Source organism: Acomys minous, assembly GCF_964271855.1.
Source record: "Acomys minous genome assembly, chromosome: 16".
Taxonomy (NCBI): domain Eukaryota; kingdom Metazoa; phylum Chordata; class Mammalia; order Rodentia; family Muridae; genus Acomys; species Acomys minous.
This window is the reverse complement of record NC_140498.1, coordinates 65,016,586-65,035,267: the sequence shown is the minus strand read 5'-3', so window position 1 is coordinate 65,035,267 and position 18,682 is coordinate 65,016,586. Positions and strand designations below refer to the sequence as shown.

The 18,682-nt window shown below is 44.4% G+C and overlaps 1 protein-coding gene across 3 annotated transcripts in view; it reads left to right on the top strand.

The window, feature by feature from the left end:
* Positions 1–18,682, top strand: part of LMTK2 (lemur tyrosine kinase 2) — a 92,282-nt gene that overhangs the window by 39,724 nt on the left and 33,876 nt on the right. For 2 of the 3 annotated variants that reach the window (XM_084762507.1, XM_084762505.1), the window contains exons 4-6: positions 3,351–3,424; positions 7,256–7,374; positions 7,910–7,997. In XM_084762507.1, coding sequence (XP_084618633.1) covers positions 3,351–3,424; positions 7,256–7,374; positions 7,910–7,997 — 281 coding nt within the window. The remainder of the gene's footprint in view (positions 1–3,350; positions 3,425–7,255; positions 7,375–7,909; positions 7,998–18,682) is intronic. The other variant, XM_084762506.1, reaches the window with a different exon arrangement.

Sequence of the window (18,682 nt, the reverse complement as noted above, 5' to 3'; positions counted from 1 at the left end):
ATTTCTTGAAGACCATTGCCAAATCCAAGATCTAGAAGATTTAATGTTCCTGTATCTTCTATGAGTTTATAGGTTTAGCTTTTAAATGTAGCTCTCTGACTTGATCTCTGTTTTTAGGGATTTATTTCTTAAGTGTATGTGTGTGCACCACAGGCATGCCTGATGACCTCTGTGGTCAGAAGAGGATGTCAGTGCCCGGGAGCTGGAGTTACAGATGGGTGTGAGCTGCTGCGCTGGGGCTGGGAACTGAACCTGCGTCCTCTGCAAGCGCAGCAAGCCCTATGCGTGCATGTGTGTGGGTATATATGTCAGAGGACAACTTGTGGGAGTTGGTTCACTCATATAGGTTATGGGCATTGAACACAGGTAGTTAGTCTTGTTAGCAGGTACCTTTCCCCACTAAGTCATTATGTTGGCCTCTCTGATCTATCAGTTTTCAGTTCATTTTTTACATAATACAGGGTAAGGCTCCCCCCTCCCCCTTTTTGTTTTTTGTTTTATCAAGACAGAGTTTCTCTGTGTAGTCTTGGCTGTCCTGGACTCGCTTTGTAGACCAGGCTGGCCTCGAACTCCCAAAGATTCACCTGCCTCTGTCTTCCAGTGCTGGGATTAAAGGCGTGCGCCACCACGCCCAGCTTTTTTTTTTTATAGTTGTTTTAAGCTATGGTCTCTGGTAGCCCTTTAACAACTCTTGGTCCTCCTGTCTCCGTCTTTCTCTTAAGTACTAGGATTACAGGTGTGTGTCAACCATACCTGATTTTGTGAGGTTGGAACCTGAGACTTTGAGCATGCCAGACAAGCATTCTACTGACTGAGCTACCCCCCTGGCCCAAGGATAAGATTTTAGTTTACTTCTTTCTCAGGTGCTTATCTGGCCGTCCCAAGAGCAATGTCTGAAGACCTTGGTCGTTGTCCCCCTCCCCACCCCCACCAGTTGAAATATAAGGGCACCTTAAAAGATTGCTTTTCAACATTCTGTTATTTTTAATTATGTGTATTCGAATGAGTATGAGTGTTTTGCCTGTGTGTATGTATGTGCACTGCATGGGTGCCTGGTGCCCAGGGAAGCTAGAAGAACGTGCTAGATTCCCTGGAACTGGAGTTAAGGACCGTTGGGAGCAACTGTGCTGGGGGCCAAACCTGAGTCTTCTGTAAAACCAGTCAGTGCTCTTAACTGCTAAGCAATCTTGCTGGCTGTTTTAAAATTTATATTTATTTACTTATTATTTGTGTGTATGTGCACATTTGCTTGTCTGTATGTATAAGATGTGGGTGCAGGTGCCCCCAAAGGCCATCAGATGCTCTGGAATCACAGGCAGTTGAGAGCCTTCCAGTGTGAGTGCTGGGAACCAAACTTGAGTCCTTTGAAGAGGAGGAAGTGCGCTTAACCACTGAGCCATCTCTAGCCCCTTGACACGTGCTTTAAAGAAAATCACTTTTAAAATCTTACCATTTAGTATTTTTTCCTTTTGAAAAGGATTCATCTTTATTTTTTATTATATATTTTCACATGTTTGCATATGGGCATGTGCATGTAAGTGCAGGTGCCCATGGAGAGCAGAGGAATCAGATCCCCTAGAGCTACAGTTAGAGAAGTCGGCTATCAGGTGGGGCCTGGGAGTAGAACCCAGGCCCCCAGAAGCTGCAAACGCTTGTAACCACTGAGCCATCTCTCCAGCCCCTCTGCTTGTTGATTTTCTTATCCGAGTGTTGTGATTTCAGTGCAGAGTACAGTTAACACCCTACATTGGTAACAATTGGAGCTTAAATTGTACAACTTAAAGTTGTTACACGTTGGACTGGGAGGTACCTCAGTTGGCAGAGTGCTTGCCTAGCACGTGAGGGCCGAGGTTCAGTTCCCGTCACCTCATAAGATAATAAAACTGAGTGTGGTCATACATGCTCGCAGTCTCAGCACTCTGGAGGTAGAGGTAGAAGAAATGAAAGGGCATCCTTGGCTACAGAGTTAAAGGCTAGCCTAGGATACACGAGACCATGTCTTAAAGGCATATAAATATTACTACAGTTTACATCTTCATATATATATTTATGTCTGTTAACAGGCTTATAACTTTTTTGTTTTGTTTTTTGTTTTTTGTTTTTTTTTTTGAGACAGGGTTTCTCTGTGTTGCCTTGACTGTCCTAGACTCCCTTTGTAGACTAGGCTGGCCTCGAACTCACAGCGATCCGCCTGCCTCTGCCTCCTGATTGCTGGGATTAAAGGCGTGTGCCACCACGCCCAGCAGATCTCACATTTTAAATCATATAAGAAATAAAGAAGAGAAACCATGTTCTAGCAGTACAATTGGTTTTGTACTTAACTCTTGAGTTGCGCTTGTGAGACCTATGTTCTTCTTACAGTTCTGAGTTGTCTGTCCTTCCGTCTCAAACTGAAGGGCTCCTTTCGTATTTATTTCAGGGCAGATGTATTAGCAGCAAGCTTGAGCATTGCTTATCTGAGAGGTCTTCATTTTTGGAAAGTGGTTTTGCCAGATACGACATTCTTAGTTGGAAGATCTTTTTCTGACAGCACTTTATCTTCGGAGCCCACTGCCTTCTGGCCTCCATTTCTGATGACTAATTGACTCTTAGTTTTCTTTAGGATCCTGTGTACACAGTGAGTCATTTCTGTCCTCCCAGGATTCTCTGGCTCTACAGTTTGGTTGTTAGGGTCTTGGTGTGGTCTGATGTTACTTGGAGTTTGCTGAAATTTTGGATATGGAGACTCATGCCCTGTAGCAGTAGCAGACCATTTTCTACCTTTTTTTTTCTTTTTGCCTTTGGGACTCCCCTTATGTCTATTTTGGTCCACTTGGTAGTATTGCCATGACAAGAAAAACAAAACAAAACCAGCAGTAAAAGATATTTAGAAAATAAGATATCAAAAAATATATTGTAGGCATTTAAACTTGACAATCTATCTCACTGGTTTGAAAGAGGTGCTTTTGTATTTATTTTTACCTTTATTAGCACAAATACTAAATTTATGCCAGTATTTTTATTTATAGGTTATATATTTGGCATTTATTTTAAAGATTTATTCCGTGTGTGTGTGTGTGTGCGCGCGCGCGCGCGCGCGCGCGCGTGCACACACACACACACACACACACACACACACACACACACACACACACACACACGCCCACATGCACCACAGAGACCAGAAGAGAGAGCATCGTCATATCCTCCTGAGCCATCTCTCCAACCCTTATAACCCAGGCTGGCCTCAAACTCATGATCCTCCTGCCTCAGTCGTCCCAAAGTCTGAGATAAGAAACTTGAGCCACCATGACATTTCTTGTTCTCCCTAGATACTTATATTTTTAATGTTCTCTCTTTTTTTCCCCCAGAAGGTTTGAAGTCTCAAGTTGCCCGTCACAGTCTAAACTATATACAGGAAATTGGAAGTGGCTGGTTTGGAAAGGTAAAGCACTCTTTAATTCTTTCTTTTCTTTCTTCTTTCTTCTTCTTCCTCCTCCTTCCTCTTCCTCCTCCTTTTTTCAAGATAGGGTTTCTCTGTGTAGCCTTGGCTATGCTGGACTCACTTTGTGGACCAGGCTGGCCTCAGACTCACAGAGATCCACCTGCCTGTGCCTCTCCAGTGCTGGAATTACAGGCATTCACCACGCCTGGCTCACTTGCTCTCTGACTTTTTTTTTTTTTTTTTTCTCTAAGACAGCATTTCTTTGTGTAGCCCTATGGACTCACTTTGTAGACCAGACTGGCCTTGAACTCAGAGATCTGCCTATCCCTTCCTCTGCGTGTGCCACCATGCCCAGCTCTTTCCCTCTTCTTGATTAACCAGTTCATGTATTAAAGCTAATTAGGAGTTGGGTCATGTGACATATTTTCTGTAGACAGTGCAGTGTTAGTATAGTGTTCTCATCACCTCTTGTAATTGTGAGGTGGTGTGAGCTCAGCTGTGCTGGGCGCTGACTTCCTAGGAGATTGTCTAGTTTCTTCAGGCTGGTATAATAAATAACATAGGCTGTGTAGCCTGAAGCAGCAGACATTTATTTCTAGTAGTTGTAGAGACTGGGTACCAGTTGATTGGCTGTCTGATGAAGGTGTCTTATTGTGTAACCCTGGCTATTCTGAACTCAGAATGTAGATCAGGCTGGCCTCAAGCTCAGAGCGATCTGCCTCCCAAGTGCTAGGATTAAAGGCGTGTGCCATTGGTTCTTGTGTTTTGTTTTTGTTTTTTGTTTTTTAAAGAGATGGTGAGGGACTCTCACTATAGCGGCCAGATTGCCCTCAACTCCTAGGCTCAAGTGATCCTCCTGCTTCAGGCTCCCAAGGAGCTGGGGCTGCATGTGTATATTACTATACCTAGCTTGGAGCCCTTTTTATAAGGCCAGTGACCCTATTGTGTCCTAAAGACCCCGCCTCTTGATGTGGCACAGTGCTGGTTAGTTGTCAGCATATGAATGATGGGGGAATACAAACATTTACAGTTACACCTTAGCAGAAATCCTCTTTGAAACTTACAATTATTGGCTTAAAAACTAAAAAAAAAAAATAAAAAAAATATTGGCAAGACAAGGAAAGGCATAGTTTTTTAGAAGCTTTTTATCTTCTTTAACTTTGCACCCCCCCCCCTTCTTACCCTTATAGCACCTAAACTAGTTTAGATTGTAAATACTAACATTGAATACATCCAAAGGCTTTGACTTTGAACTCTTCTGGAAGTTAAGCCATGACATAATAGTTGCCTTGCAGAATGCCAAGATGAAGTAGGGAATTGGTTGGGGCTGTGTAAGCATCAGTCTGTATGCTACTTGCACGTGTGTTTTCAGGGCTGGCCACTTGGTGTGGATAACTGACTGGTGTGCTTGTCCCTGCAAAAGGCCCCTCCTCCCACTCCTTAGCTGCCCATAGTCCCTTGTCTAGGGCTGAGGCACCATGAGCTTTCCTCCTTTTATATAGTATTTTTTTGACAAGAGTCTTGCTGTGTGTCTGATCTCCCTGCCTGTCTGCCTTAGCTTCCCAAGTGCTGGCATGAGAAGGGGCCAGTTGCTAACCAAAGCCCTTGGTAAGCAAGAGGTCTGGGAGCTATAGCACATTTGACAATTTGGTCGTAGAAGCAAGGCAGTGTCTTTCTGTTTTTTTTGGAGACAGGGCTTCTCTGTGTAGACTTGGCTGTCCTGCACTCACTTTGTAGGCCTGGCTTACAGAGATCCGCCTGCCTCTGCCTGTGCTAGAACCACAGGCGTGCACTACCACGCCTGGCTGGCAATGTCTTCTTGCATTGGAGCAGAAGCAGATGCTCTAGGTCTGGGTGTGGTTGCATCCATAGGTGTTAAAATGAGAAGGTTCACTCTTGTTGTTGCCTCATGGAGAGGTCAGTTCTCTCTAGAGGGGAACAGGGGAAAGTCATGTGAAGTTTGAACAGCAGATGTGAGAATCATTGGGGAATGGGGCCAGCTTGTGAGGGTTGGTGCTCTTAGGTCTGGAATGTAAGGTATTTACTAGCAATGTCTAGATCAGCTGGAGTAGTTGCTGGGATCGTAGGAAAGATGTTTGCAAGTGAGAAAAGGATGGAAAGGTCTGAGATTGGAAGAATGAGAGAGCTTCGGCCGGTAAGAACACGCTCCTACGGCCTTTGCTCCTCATCCACAGGCACATGCAGCCAACACACTCCATGTATACATTGCACTCTTATACTCATAAACATACAAATTAAAAAATAATCCAATGCTTGGCTCAGCAGATAAGAATGCTTGCCACTGAGCCTGAGGATCTGTATGTAGTTCTTGGAGCCTACAGGGTAGGAGAGAGCTGATGACCACTGGCATTCCATGTGCTGTGGTATGCATGTCTGTATATGTGCACATGTGTGTGTGTGCTCTCGCTCCCCTCCCCCTCCACATTAAATACATTTTCAAAAGCATGGGGAGGTCAAGGTTTGTCTGGTCTCCGAGGCACTGAACATGAAGAATGCTAAGGGTAATGGTGGAAAAAAATCCAGCTGAGTCACGTAGGCGCATGTAGTGCAAAGTTCTTCCACTTTGTAGAAGTGATGCTTATTGTATACATTCAAGCTGATGCATTAGAGCAAAGGCTGTGATTTAGCTAATACTCAGAGTTTATTGTTCCCTTTGCAGTTCTGCCCTTAGCTTTCTGGTAAACCTAGTTAATTTTGCTGAGGTTTTTTGTTTTTGTTTTTGTTTTTCGAGACAGGGTTTCTCTGTGTCCTGGACTCACTTTGTAGACCATGCTGGCCTCGAACTCACAGCGATCTGCCTGCCTCTGCCTCCCCTAGTGCTGGGGTTATGGAGCTCTTCAGATAGACTAGGCTGACTGCCTGTAAGCTCCAGGATGCCTCCTGTCCTCTGCCTTCTCAGTCCTGTGGTTACAAGGGCGCACACACCTCACACCTGGCTTCTTTATGTGGTCTTAAGGATTGAACGCAGCTCCTTATGCTTCACTACCTGAGCCATCTCCTCAGTGTTTAAAAGCTATTTCAAGAGAAGTTAGTTAATTGTGGTCATTTACTAGTTAAATAATCCTTCACTTTGCCGTCAGTTGGATACAAACTGTGTTGTGCTTGGTCCTACATTTAGCAGGTTCTTAGGAGGCAGTTCATCTCACCTTTTAATCTTAGGGGAATGGTATTTGCTTGTATATTTTGGCTGAAGTTTTGGAGTAAGTCAAAGGCCTGATGTCATCAGCATACCATGGGTTTTTGAGTTTCTGTGTGGCCGTTCGTCAGCTGACTACCTCACATGTGCAGGCCAGTAACCATGCACTCGAGGTGCTCTTGAGCAGTGCTTGAGTTGTTTGAATGGGACTCAGAATCTCTCTGCTGTTGTGTCATGGCTCATTTCCATGAAAAAGACATTTCCAAGTAAATAGAAAAGATATAGAAATGAATGTTTAAATATCTGGTGAATATTTTTAAATGGCCTTTCTATTACAGTACTGCCTCCTTCCATTTCTTTTCTTCCCTCCCTTCCCTTGTCTTGACTTTTTCTTTCCTTCTTTTTCTCTTTCTACCTCCTTTCCAGTTCTTCCAACAGAATTTCTCTGTCTAGCCCAGGCTAGCCTTTTATGAACCTTGTATCTTCCTTTCTCAGCCTTCACAGCACGGGGTTACATGTATAATCTGTCTTCCTAATGTAAATGTTTGAGTTTCCAAGCTTTGTGAGTTGGTGTGCAAAGTAACAGGCATCTAATTCATTCTATTTCCTACTAAATGAGACATACATCGCTTTCATTTTGACAAGTGACCAGGAAGACTTTTGTTTGCTTTTAGGTCCTTCTGGGAGAGACTTACACAGGCACCAGCGTAGCAAGAGTCATAGTGAAGGAGTTAAAAGTGAGTGCAAGTCCGAAGGAACAAGACATCTTCCTGAAAAATGGAGAGCCTTACTAGTAAGTAAGCCTTTGTACTTAAGCTGCCAGAAAACCAGTCTTGTTAGTGGCCGCATGTCAGTGGAGTATGAAAAGACAACAGCACTAAGGTAACAGAGATGCTGGAGCTGTCTGTCATGGATTTCAAACCAGCCATCCAAAAGACACTTCACTGAATACTTGATACAACAGGAAAAACCCAGAGTTATGTCGAAAATCCCAAAGAATCTATTAAAAAAAAAAAATCTAGGACAAATAATCAAGTTCAGCAAGGTTGCAGAATGCAAGAGTCACTTTGGGCAAAGAGTGTAGTCCAGTGGAAGAGTACTCGCCTAGCATCAGGAGGCCTTGAGAAGGCACCTCACTCTCTATCCTTGCCGGCTCATAACTTGCTATGTAGTCCAGGCTGGCCTTGAACTCTGCCTCCTGTGTGCTGGGACCTAAAGGTGTGGCCACCGTCCTGGGCTGTGATGTGGCCTTTTGAGTCTGTCATGCTGTGATTGAAATCATTGTGGTGTTTCTTGGTGAGCAGCGCTGTGGCTTTTATTCCTCCCAGCATACTTCAGCATCCGAATGTTCTTCAGTGTGTCGGGCAGTGCGTGGAAGCCATTCCCTACCTTCTGGTGTTCGAGTTCTGCGACCTGGTAAGTTATAGTTTCAAACATATATTCAAATTCAAGTTGAAATGTTTGATGGGTATTTGCGGGTGTTTGGACAGAAGTGGTGGATTGGTGCTGGCTTTAATATCGACCTGTTGAAGAACTTTGTGATGTGTTAACTTGTTCATTCCCTTTGTTACTTTCTAGTGTTCACTGTACCCACACCCCAAGCTGAGCTGTATGCTATTATTGCCATGCTGAATCCTGCAGCCCTCTGATTTACCTTTTTTTGGGGGGGGGGGCGGGATCAAGTCAGGGCTTTGTGTAATCCTGGCTGTCCTGGAACTCACAGAAATCCACCTGCCTCTGCCTCCCACTGCCTGGCTCTGATCTCGCTTTTAGTACTTGTCGGTATTATATATGATACTGTATATATGACTGAAAGAAGGCTCCTGGAGTTTAAGCATATGCTAGGTAGCACATACATGGATGAGCTAGAGCATGGGTCCACCATGCCCTTCCTAAGAGCCCAAGGTCTTCACACCTACCAGCCATTTCCCCATCAAGGTAACCCATGAAAACTCTTACCAACAGATTGCCACTAATCATTCAGATGATGGTTTTTTTCTTTTTTGCCTCGTATGTGTGTGTTTGTGTATGCGTGTTTGCATGTGTGGGGCACACGTGTGCAGGTGCATGCGAAGACCTGAGGTTGAAGTCAGTTGTCTTCCTTGTTCATTGAAGCCAGGTCTTTTGCTGAACCTGGAGCCCTCACATTCAGCTAATGTAAGGGCCATTTTGCTCCAGATTCAGTGTCTCCACCTTCCACCCATAGGCTGCCATACCCATTCAGCATTTATGCAGGTACCGGGGACCCAGACTCCGGTCCTCATATTTGATTCTCCTGGCTGTCTCCCCAGCCCCTTTCAGATTTTAAAAATGATGAGTGTATGCATTTATATTGTTAAATTAGATAACCAGGAGGTCAAAGGTCATCCCAGTATATAGTGAGTTGAGGTTGATTGGGACCTTGTGAAACCCTGTCTCAGAAAAAAGTATTTTCTTATTTCTAAGTATATAACCTATGGCTATTAATAGTTGGAAAGATTGTTCTTCATGGAGGTATATGAATATTTTAATAACAATTTCTATGTGAAAATTTCAAGTAAACATCTTTTCTCCAGTGCAGAATATTTCATCTTTTAAGCCTATTTTTAGCACATAATAATTATTATTTTCCAAAATAGTGGTAAGAGCATAATTGGATGTACTAAATTTTAATTGATTTCTCTACATCCTCTCAGTTTTCAGAACATTAAAACTTCCTTGGCTGTGTACAGAGAAGTGGGAGTGCCCCAAAATAAATCCCCAGTTCACTTGGTAACATTCTGCTGCTAAAAAAGAAAGCAGGCTATGTTGTGCATTTAGCTTTAGCTCCTAAATATGTGTCAGGTATTTCTCTCTTTGGTAGAGTTGGTTACTTCCCAAGGAAAGTTGATCGGTAAGTTTGATAACAACTTTAGTTGGATTTCATCATAGTATAACCCCATAGATCCCTGTGCCTTGGTTTGTAGCAACAAAGACGTCTTCACCTGTTTCCTGTTAAATGTTGGGTCAGTGCCACAGTTATCTTTAGGATGAGAGCTTTTTTTTTTCTTTTTTTTCTTTCTTTCTGGTCCTTGTAATTGGTAGCACATGCATGTATGAAGTCGCATACACACGAACACCAGCCAGTATTCTGACACTATTTCATGTGTGTTTTATGGGCTCTGTTCAAATCTATATCCTTTTGAGCAGGTGTAGCCCACCCACTCTCTGCTTTTAAGTCTCTTGCAAATAGTTACTGTTGGATGCTTGTTAACATGCAGTCCTAATCTAGAACATGTGCTCCATTTTGGAAATTTCTTTCTATCTTCTTTTAGGTCCCCTCACTCAGCTGTGTTTTGTGAGTATGGCTGCTTTGCTTATGCAGATATATGTCTGTATCATGTATATGCCTGGTGCCCACGGAGGCCTGGAGAGGGCGTGGATTCTCTGGAACTGGGGTTATACATATGTATGAGCTGCAGTGGGTGCTGGGGAAGGAACCCAAGAGCTGCAAGAACAGGAAGTGCTCTTAGCTTCTGAGCCATCTCTCCAGCTCCCTTCTTCTGGGTGTTTTTTTTTTGTTTTGTTTTGTTTTGTTTTGTTTTTTGTTTTGTTTTGTTTTTTTCGAGACAAGGTCTCTCTGTGTAGCCTTGGCTGCCCTGGACTCACTTTGTAGACCAGGTTGGCCTCGAACTCACAGCGATCCGCCTGCCTCTGCCTCCCGAGTGCTGGGATTAAAGGCGTGCGCCACCACGCCCGGCTTTTTCTTCTGGGTTTTTTATTGCTCTTGCTTCAGTGTCCCTGGTCAGTTTAAATTCAGCTTCCATGTCCTCTAGCTGTGGCTAGCATGATTGGTGAATTCAGAGCCAGCAGACGAGCACCCACACTTCCACTCCAGGGGTCAGGCCTGCTCATGAGAAGCCTACTTCTCTGGGGCTGAGGCAATGGCTTAATGGGTAAAACAGTTTGCTGTAGGTATATGAAGAACTGAGTTCAGGTCCCAAGAACCAGTAACATGTAGTCTGTAACTCCATTGCCCCATCAGTGAGTGGGAGGTAGAAACAGGAAGGTCCCTGGAAGCTAGCCCGGCATATGCAGTGGTGAGCAAAGCTCCTGTCTGTCTCAAGGTGGAAGGCAGGGGCTGACCCCTAGGAAAGCTCTGTTGTTGCTTCATGTGGTTGGTCTTATACCTGACTGAGTTAAGGCTGTTAACTCAGGGCCCCTCCAGCTTGCCATTAGGGTAAAAATCACATTCTTCCTATGAGCCAGCTTGTGCTCACCCTTCTGAGCCTAAAAATCCTCACAGAGTGGTTCTTCGGCTGCAGAGACTGGGCCCTCACAGGGTTCTAAAATCTGGCTACCCTAAGCTCAGTTTGTACAGACTGCACTGTAGGAGGAGGCAGGTGGCCTCAAGCTAGGGAGCTGAAGATGGTGCCCACCTGCTCAGATGGACCTGGAGCCCCTTTCCCTACATCCTTATGCACTGCCTTCCCAGAAACAGGCCATTCTGAGTGGAGGAACGTCATCCAAAGGCAGCAGCCTCCCTCTGGTCCCAAACCTGCCCCTCAGCCACTGCAGCCACAAAGGGCTGGCTGTCTTCATCCGCTCTTAGGTCAAGCCACTGAACGGGCTCTGGCCTTTTTAGTAGTCAACAAACAGCACTCTCGGTCACTGACTACATCTCCTGCATAGACAAGAGAGAATATTTTTGAACTTAAGTAATGCATATACAGTTACTACCAGCCTGCCTTTAGAACACTTGGAACTCTTCTGAAAGCCTGTGACAACTCTGCTATGACCAGTTTCTAATGCTCGATGGTACCCATGCTTGGGATACAACGTGAAAGATGACTACAGGGTTTTGTGTAACCTGCCATAGTGGATACATGATGCTTTCTCAGGATACCACAGCAATGAGAGTATTTCAGTTGAGGATTGCTCATCTAACAAAAATGTACTGAGTGTTTGTGGAGCCCAGAGAGCTGTGTGTAGTACTCAGGAAATTCCAAGATGATAAGCCTGCCCTGCCCAGTGTGCCTGCAGATGACTCACCTGTTAGTTTCAGGTAGACACCTCAAAATTAATTTCCCCATAAAACAGTGATGCGGGCATAAAGGCATTATTTTACTTACAGAAAGTGCTCAGTAAACGTGTGTGTGTGTGTGTGTGTGTGTGTGTGTGTGTGTGTGTATGTATGTATGTATGTATGTATGTATGTATGTATGCGCATGTGCACGTGGACCAGAGGATGACATCATATGTATTCTTAAATCTTCTTAAATCACTTCACTTTCAGGCCAGAGAGCTCCAGGGACCCAGCTGTCTTTGTGTCTCCCTGCCCCGACCCCCTCCCTTCAGTACTGGAATTCTAGGCCCCTGCCATCACAGCGCACCTGGCTTTTCACTGAATGTTTGGGATCCAGCATCAGATCATCATACTTACACAGCAACATCACCTTTACCAGCTGAGCCATTTTCCTCAGCTCAGTAATTATTTTCACCGTCCCCCATAGAGTTTCTCTGTGTAGCCGTGGCTGTCCTGAACTCACTTTGTAGACCAAGCTGGCTTCAAACTCAAGAGATCTGCCTGCTTCTGCCTCCCCAGTGCTGGGCTTAAAGTCGTGTGCTACCATGCTGGGCTCTATTTTTACTTTTTTTTGTTTTTTTGTTTGTTTTGTTTTGTTTGTTTGTTTGTTTGGTTGGTTGGTTTTTTGAGACAGGGTTTCTCTGTGTATCCTTGGCTGTCCTAGACTTGCTTTGTAGGCCAGGCTGGCCTCGACAGTGAGCTGTCTCCCATAGTCTCAGGTGTTTGACTGTTGGTTCCCAGTTGGTGGTACTGTTGTGGAAAGGGTTGTGGTCTTTTTGAAGGAAGTAAGTCATCTGAGGTGGACTTTGAGAGCAGAAACCCTGTGCCATTCCCATTGTGCGCTCTGCTTGTGCTTGTGGTTCAAGACGTGAGCCCTCAGCTTCTGTTCTCATAAGCCAGGTCGAGGCTGCTCACCTCCCCACACGGTCTTTCTAGGCCAGACTGTGTTAAAAGTGAGACCCTGTGTGAAAAAAAAGGAAAATATTTGCCATTGTAGTTATCTTTGGCTATGTCTTATATACAAAGTAATAAGGTCATAAAATAAATGTATAAGTTTGATGAAAATCTGAAATTAGATTTACTCCTAAGTTCATCAATATGAGACTGTTAATGCAATGCTGGCAAGGCATGGCCTGGGAATATGACTGACCCAGCTTGAACTTGGGGCACATCATTTGGAGCTTCTCCAAAATCTTTCTGCCTTTTCTCGCTCAGCAAGCAGATATGTTACATATACTATATGTCCAGTATTGTGATCTTTAGGGACACAATAGGGGACAGTGAAAACCTAGCTGCGGTCACAGCTTTCTTTTTTTAAAAAATAATTTGTTTTTATTTTATGTGCATCAGTGTTGTGCCTACATGTTTGTCTGTGTGAGAATGTCAGCTCTTAGAGTTATAGTCAGTTGTGAGATGCATGTGGATGCTGAGAAGTGAACCCAGGCCTTCTGGAAGAGCAGTCAGTGCTCCTACCCGCTTGAGCCATCTCTCCAGCCCCCTCACAGCTTTCTTATAGTGGAATAGATAAAATCATTGTCTGCGAACAATAGTATGTTGGGAGGTGGGGTCACCACATGGCTTATGTTTTAAAAGACGGACTTAAAAGGTTAGAACTGGGGGTTGGAGAGATTGCTAAGCAGTTAAGAACACTTGCTGCTCTTTGAGAAGACTGGGCTTTGATTCCCAGGACCCACAGGGCAGCTCCCAGCCCTCTGTGACTCGGTTTCCATTTTCTGACCTTCACAAGCACTGCACACATGCAGTGTGCACAGATATACATGAAGGCAAAACATGTGTCACATCAAAATAATAATAATTTAAAGGCTAGGGCCAAGATCAGCAGTATAGCACTTGCCAAGAATCCCCCAGTGAGGGGCTTGAACTTAGACGTAGACACTCGCCTAGCATGATTCAACTCCCAGCCTTAACAACAACATGGTCAGCTTTGGCTGCTCAGACAGAAGTGGATGTGGGATGTGCTTCCGATAGCGTGATAGCAGTGGCCTTCCGGTCCCTTCAGCCCTGGGTTTACTTTGAAAACTGGCAAGACCTGGAGATTTATGGCTTGGAGATAGATTTAAAGACAGGATTTACAAATGATATCTTTGATTTTTATCTGATCTGCTGAGAAATGGTGATGCCACTTTGGTATTGGTGTTCTGGATGTGCATTAGCCTTGAGCTGCCTCCTAGATAGCCTAGGAGAAATGCACAAGGTACCAGGAGGGAATGGCCTGCACAGCACACATGGAACATAGCTATGGAATGGATACAGAACAGTGGGAGGAGGATGAACCAGGGAAGGGCCACTAGGAATTTAGTGAGGTAGATACACCAGGAGGCTAGAGGGATGGCTCAGAGGTTAAGAGCACTGGCTGTTCTTCCAAAGTTCCTGAGTTCAATTCCCAGCAACCATATGGTGGCTTATAACTATCTATAATGAGATCTGGTGCCCTCTTCTGGCCTACTGGCTCACATGCAGACAGAGCACTAGATAGATAGACAGACAGACAGACAGACAGACAGACAGACAAATAATAATTTTTTAAAAACTGATCTGGTGCCCTCTTCTGGCCTACTGGCTCACATGCAGACAGAGCACTAGATAGATAGACAGACAGACAGACAGACAGACAGACAGACAAATAATAATTTTTAAAAAACTGATCTGGTGCCCTCTTCTGGCCTACTGGCTCACATGCAGACAGAGCACTAGATAGATAGACAGACAGACAGACAGACAGACAGACAGACAAATAATAATTTTTAAAAAACTGATCTGGTGCCCTCTTCTGGCCTACTGGCTCACATGCAGACAGAGCACTAGATAGATAGACAGACAGACAGACAGACAGACAGACAGACAAATAATAATTTTTAAAAAACTGATCTGGTGCCCTCTTCTGGCCTGCTGGCTCACATGCAGACAGAGCACTGTATAAACAGACAAACAAATCTTTTTTGAAAAACCAGAAAGACATGGCAGAGATTATGGTGCCTGGAAGCCAGGTGGGGAAGGCTAAGGTATTTTGTTTAATAATGTTTTACATTTACTTTGTGTGGGGCAGGGTGGGTGGAAGCGTGTGTGCCATGGGAGGCCCTCTTGGAGTTGGTTCTTTTCACCACGTGGGGTATGGGGACAGAGCTCAGACTGTCAGGCTTGGTGTTGAACCATCATGCTGTCCCACGAAGAGGCTGAGCCTGAAGGAAGAATGAGACCCCTGGGTTGGTTTGTTTGTTTTTTCCTGGCACTTGGCAAAACTGCTAACTATGAGGATGGGGGTTCCGGGGCTCTAGCTAATAGTAGGTGCAAGTGTGCTGGGGGCACTGAGGCTCATGTGAGGGAAGAGCCAGAAGATGCAGCCTGGACAGACTAGGCATAGGAGGAGTCTGTTGAAGAAGAATGACAGAACAGGGGAATAGCAAGAGCAAACTAGGGCGAGGAGGTGGAGAGAGACGCTTTTGAGTTTTGTTGTTTTTCTTCTGAGGCTGCGAGAAGAGAAGGGCTGCTGCGGAGATGGGTGTCGCGGGCCGCAGCGCTTATGCTCCACAGCGAAGGCGCAGCCCTGCTAGCATCATCCAGACCCAGGCCTGAGGAGGCTTCAGCTGGGACGTGCCCTTTGCATGAGGGGACACACTGGGCATGCCTCATTCATGGCGGTGAGAGAGATTCAGATCATCCTTACCTGAGTGTGAGGCCAGCCTGGGCTGCATGGCATCCTGTCTCAAAACAAAACAAAGTTCTTTAAACACTTAGACATAGAAATGACCAGTGTTTGAGTTATGAAGGTATTTACAGTTTCCATTACATTAAGTGGTTATCATTAAACTAAATTAAAATAAAGTGTATTAAAAATGAATTCATGCTGGGCGTGGGGACGCACACCTTTAATCCCAGCACTCAAGAGACAGAGGCAGGTAGATTGCTATGAGTTCCAGGCCAGCCTGGTCTACAAAGTGAGTCCAGGACAGCCAGGGCTACACAGAGAAACCCTGTCTCGAAAAACAAACAAACAAACAAAAAAGAACTCATTGTGCTCAGTGGTCTGCCAGAAGGCTGCAGACAGCACCACTGACCTTTTGTGTAGGAATTTAGCAGGGCTGTAAGTGGCCCATGTACTTCCAAGCAAGAAGTCTGTTAGGTGCTTTTCTCCCTAATGCTGGGTGTAGCTCTCTGTTGCCATCTAGTGTCGATAAGTTGTCTTTCTTGGGTTTTCTTGAAAAATTAAAAACCTGGGTAAAGAGAATTCTTTCTTTCTTTGTCTTTCTTTCTTCCTTCCTTCCTTCCTTCCTTCCTTCCTTTCTTTCTTTCTTTCTCTCTTTCTCTCTTTCTCTCTTTCTTTCTTTCAAGAAGGGATTTCTCCGTGCAGCCTTGGCTGTCTTGGGCTTGCTTTGTAGACCATGCTGGCCTTGAACTCATGAAGATCCACTTGCCTCTACCTCCCAAGTGCAGGGATTAAAGGCGTGTTCCACTGTGACCGGCTTCTTTTTTACATAACAGACAGTAGTAATTGTCCACATCTACTCACTAAGCACCATTAGAATATAAGTAAGACAAGCTGAGCCCTGTGGGCATGCACCTGTCATCTCAGCTACTTAAGAGACTGAATCAATTGGATCACAACTTCAGGTCCAGCCTGGGCAACACAATGAGACATTGCCTCATAATAAAAAGCTAAAAGAGGGCTTGAAATGGAGCTCAGTGGTAGAGCACTTGCCCAGTGTGTGTGTGGCCTTGGGTTCAATTTCTTGTATATGTTTCTCTGTCTTACTCTTTTCTGTCTCTGCAGCCCTCCCACCCTAAATTTGGGTTGATTTGTTCTTGGATAAAATTAATCTTTTTAGAATTTTTCTAAAGGAGAAACATTCCTCTACTGCAATTGAAAGCTGTTCTTGATTTGTTTGTATATTTTGAGACAGAGTCTCTCTATAGCCCTAGCTAATCTGGAACTTGATACGTAGACCAGGCTAGCCTCAAACTCACAGAGATCTTGCTCTGCCTTGCAAGTCCTGGCACTAGAAAGATGTCAACCACATGCCACTGATTGATTGTTGTTTTAAACTGTGGTATCTGGAGAGTTTCAAAATACTTTCTAGACCATAGTCCTACGACAATAGATCCCACACACCCAAACCAAGTCTTCCTCCTTGAGGGCCATGTCTGGGCCCCTTGAGGATCTTGAGGGTCACTCAGGGTTGTATGTCACCGGAAGAAGGCAAATCAGGAACAGGGTGGCAGTTAACACACCTTAGATGACCTTGAAAAACAACTCCAGCTATCAGGACTACATTTTCACAGCCACAGTCATTTGTGAGCTGCTGTTGCTTTATAGTTGGCAAGATGTAGCATGATTATGTGAAAGTAGCGTTTTGTTTGTTTTTTGTTTTTTTGTTTGGGTATTGCTGCAGCAAAGGGCTTAAGCAAAAAAATCAAATAACTTTTAAAAACTGCTGTTTGATTGACAGCATCTGTGGATGTAAATGCTGTTTCCATGTTTTGTTTCTATAGGGGCTGCCTTAGGAGTAGCCTGCAAGCCAGTAGTCTTGGGTTTCCTGCTGGAACTTATCTGAGTTAACCTGTTATCCAAATCTTTAATCATCTCCTCAATTCAAGAAGCTGGAAAAACCTAGCTTTTATGAAGAGGTGTTTGTGTTGGGGAAGACATTCTAGTAGGAACAAGAGGAGAGGTTTCCATGTTTGGGAAGAAACTCAAAGACTCTAACCTAATGCCATGGCTGGGTGTGAGTGTGCATGGCTGTGCTGTTGTGTGACCAGTGGTCTGGGTGTACTTGCTGATACTGGTGATCATTGTGAGTGCTTGGTGTACACGGTGGTATTGGGTATGTGCGTGGTGTACATGTGTCCTGGCTGTCCTGTACTTGATTGTAGACCAGGCTAGCTTAGAACTCACAGTGATCCGCCTGCCTCTGTCTTCCTTTGTGGTGGGATTCAAGGCGTGCACTATCATGCCCGGCTTAGAATTTTCTTTACTACTTACTAAACTAAAAATATAAGTATGGTTTATTAGAACAGTTTTTTTTTTCTTTTCCTTTTTTTTTTGGACAGGGTTTCATATGTTCCAGACTGGCTTCAAAGTCATTTTATAGCCAAGGATGACCTTGAGTTCCTCATCCTCCAACCTCCTTTTCTCAGGTAGTAGAGACAGACATCTTCACAGCTAGCTCTTAAGCAAATTTCTTGACTCTTCTAAGTTCTTTATCTGCAAAATACCTGAGGTTGTAAAAAGTGTGCACCATGGGTAACAGATACAGAACCATTCTGTATTTTACACAGTGCTCAAAAGCACACATGGTACATCCCAGCCCTTGGGAGGATGAGATGATGATTTTTGACTAGCCTGCGCTACATAGCCAGACTCTGCCTCAAAACAACAAAATACGATTAATCCAAAGTAGCCACAGTTGTCAACATAAACTTTTTTTGATGCCAGGATCCTTGAAAATAGGAATAGAAACAAATGGAGGTCGTAGATGGGACCTAGCCACAGCATTGTCATGTACCAGGAATTAAATATGGATAGCTGTCAGTGGAGGAATATTATGTGCGAAGCCTTTATCCTGGGAGGAATCTGATAAATAATGCTCTCTTCAGAAGTTACAAGAAGTTGGTCAAGGAGATTACCCATCCTCTCAGGCTTTTCTTGATTTGGATTCAAGGAAGCTGAAAGATCTTGTGTTGCATTCTACCTTAGAGACATCATAAAAAATATTCAATCTTGGGCCTGGGGAGACGGCTCAGTTGATAAAATGCTTACCATACACACATGAGTACCTGAGTTAAATCACCAAAGCTCATGTAAGAAAAGCCAGGAAAAGTGGTCTCTCTCTCTCTCTCTCTCTCTCTCTCTCTCTCTCTCTCTCTCTCTTTCTCTCTTTCTCTCTTTCTCTCTTTCCCTGGAACTAGGTGACCAGCCAGTCAGGCTTAGTAAGCAAGCCCCAGGCCAATAGGAGATACTCTCAAAAACTAAGGTAGAGGGCTGGAGAGATGGCTCAGAGTTAAGAGCACTGCTCTTCCAGAGGTCCTGAGGTCAATTTCC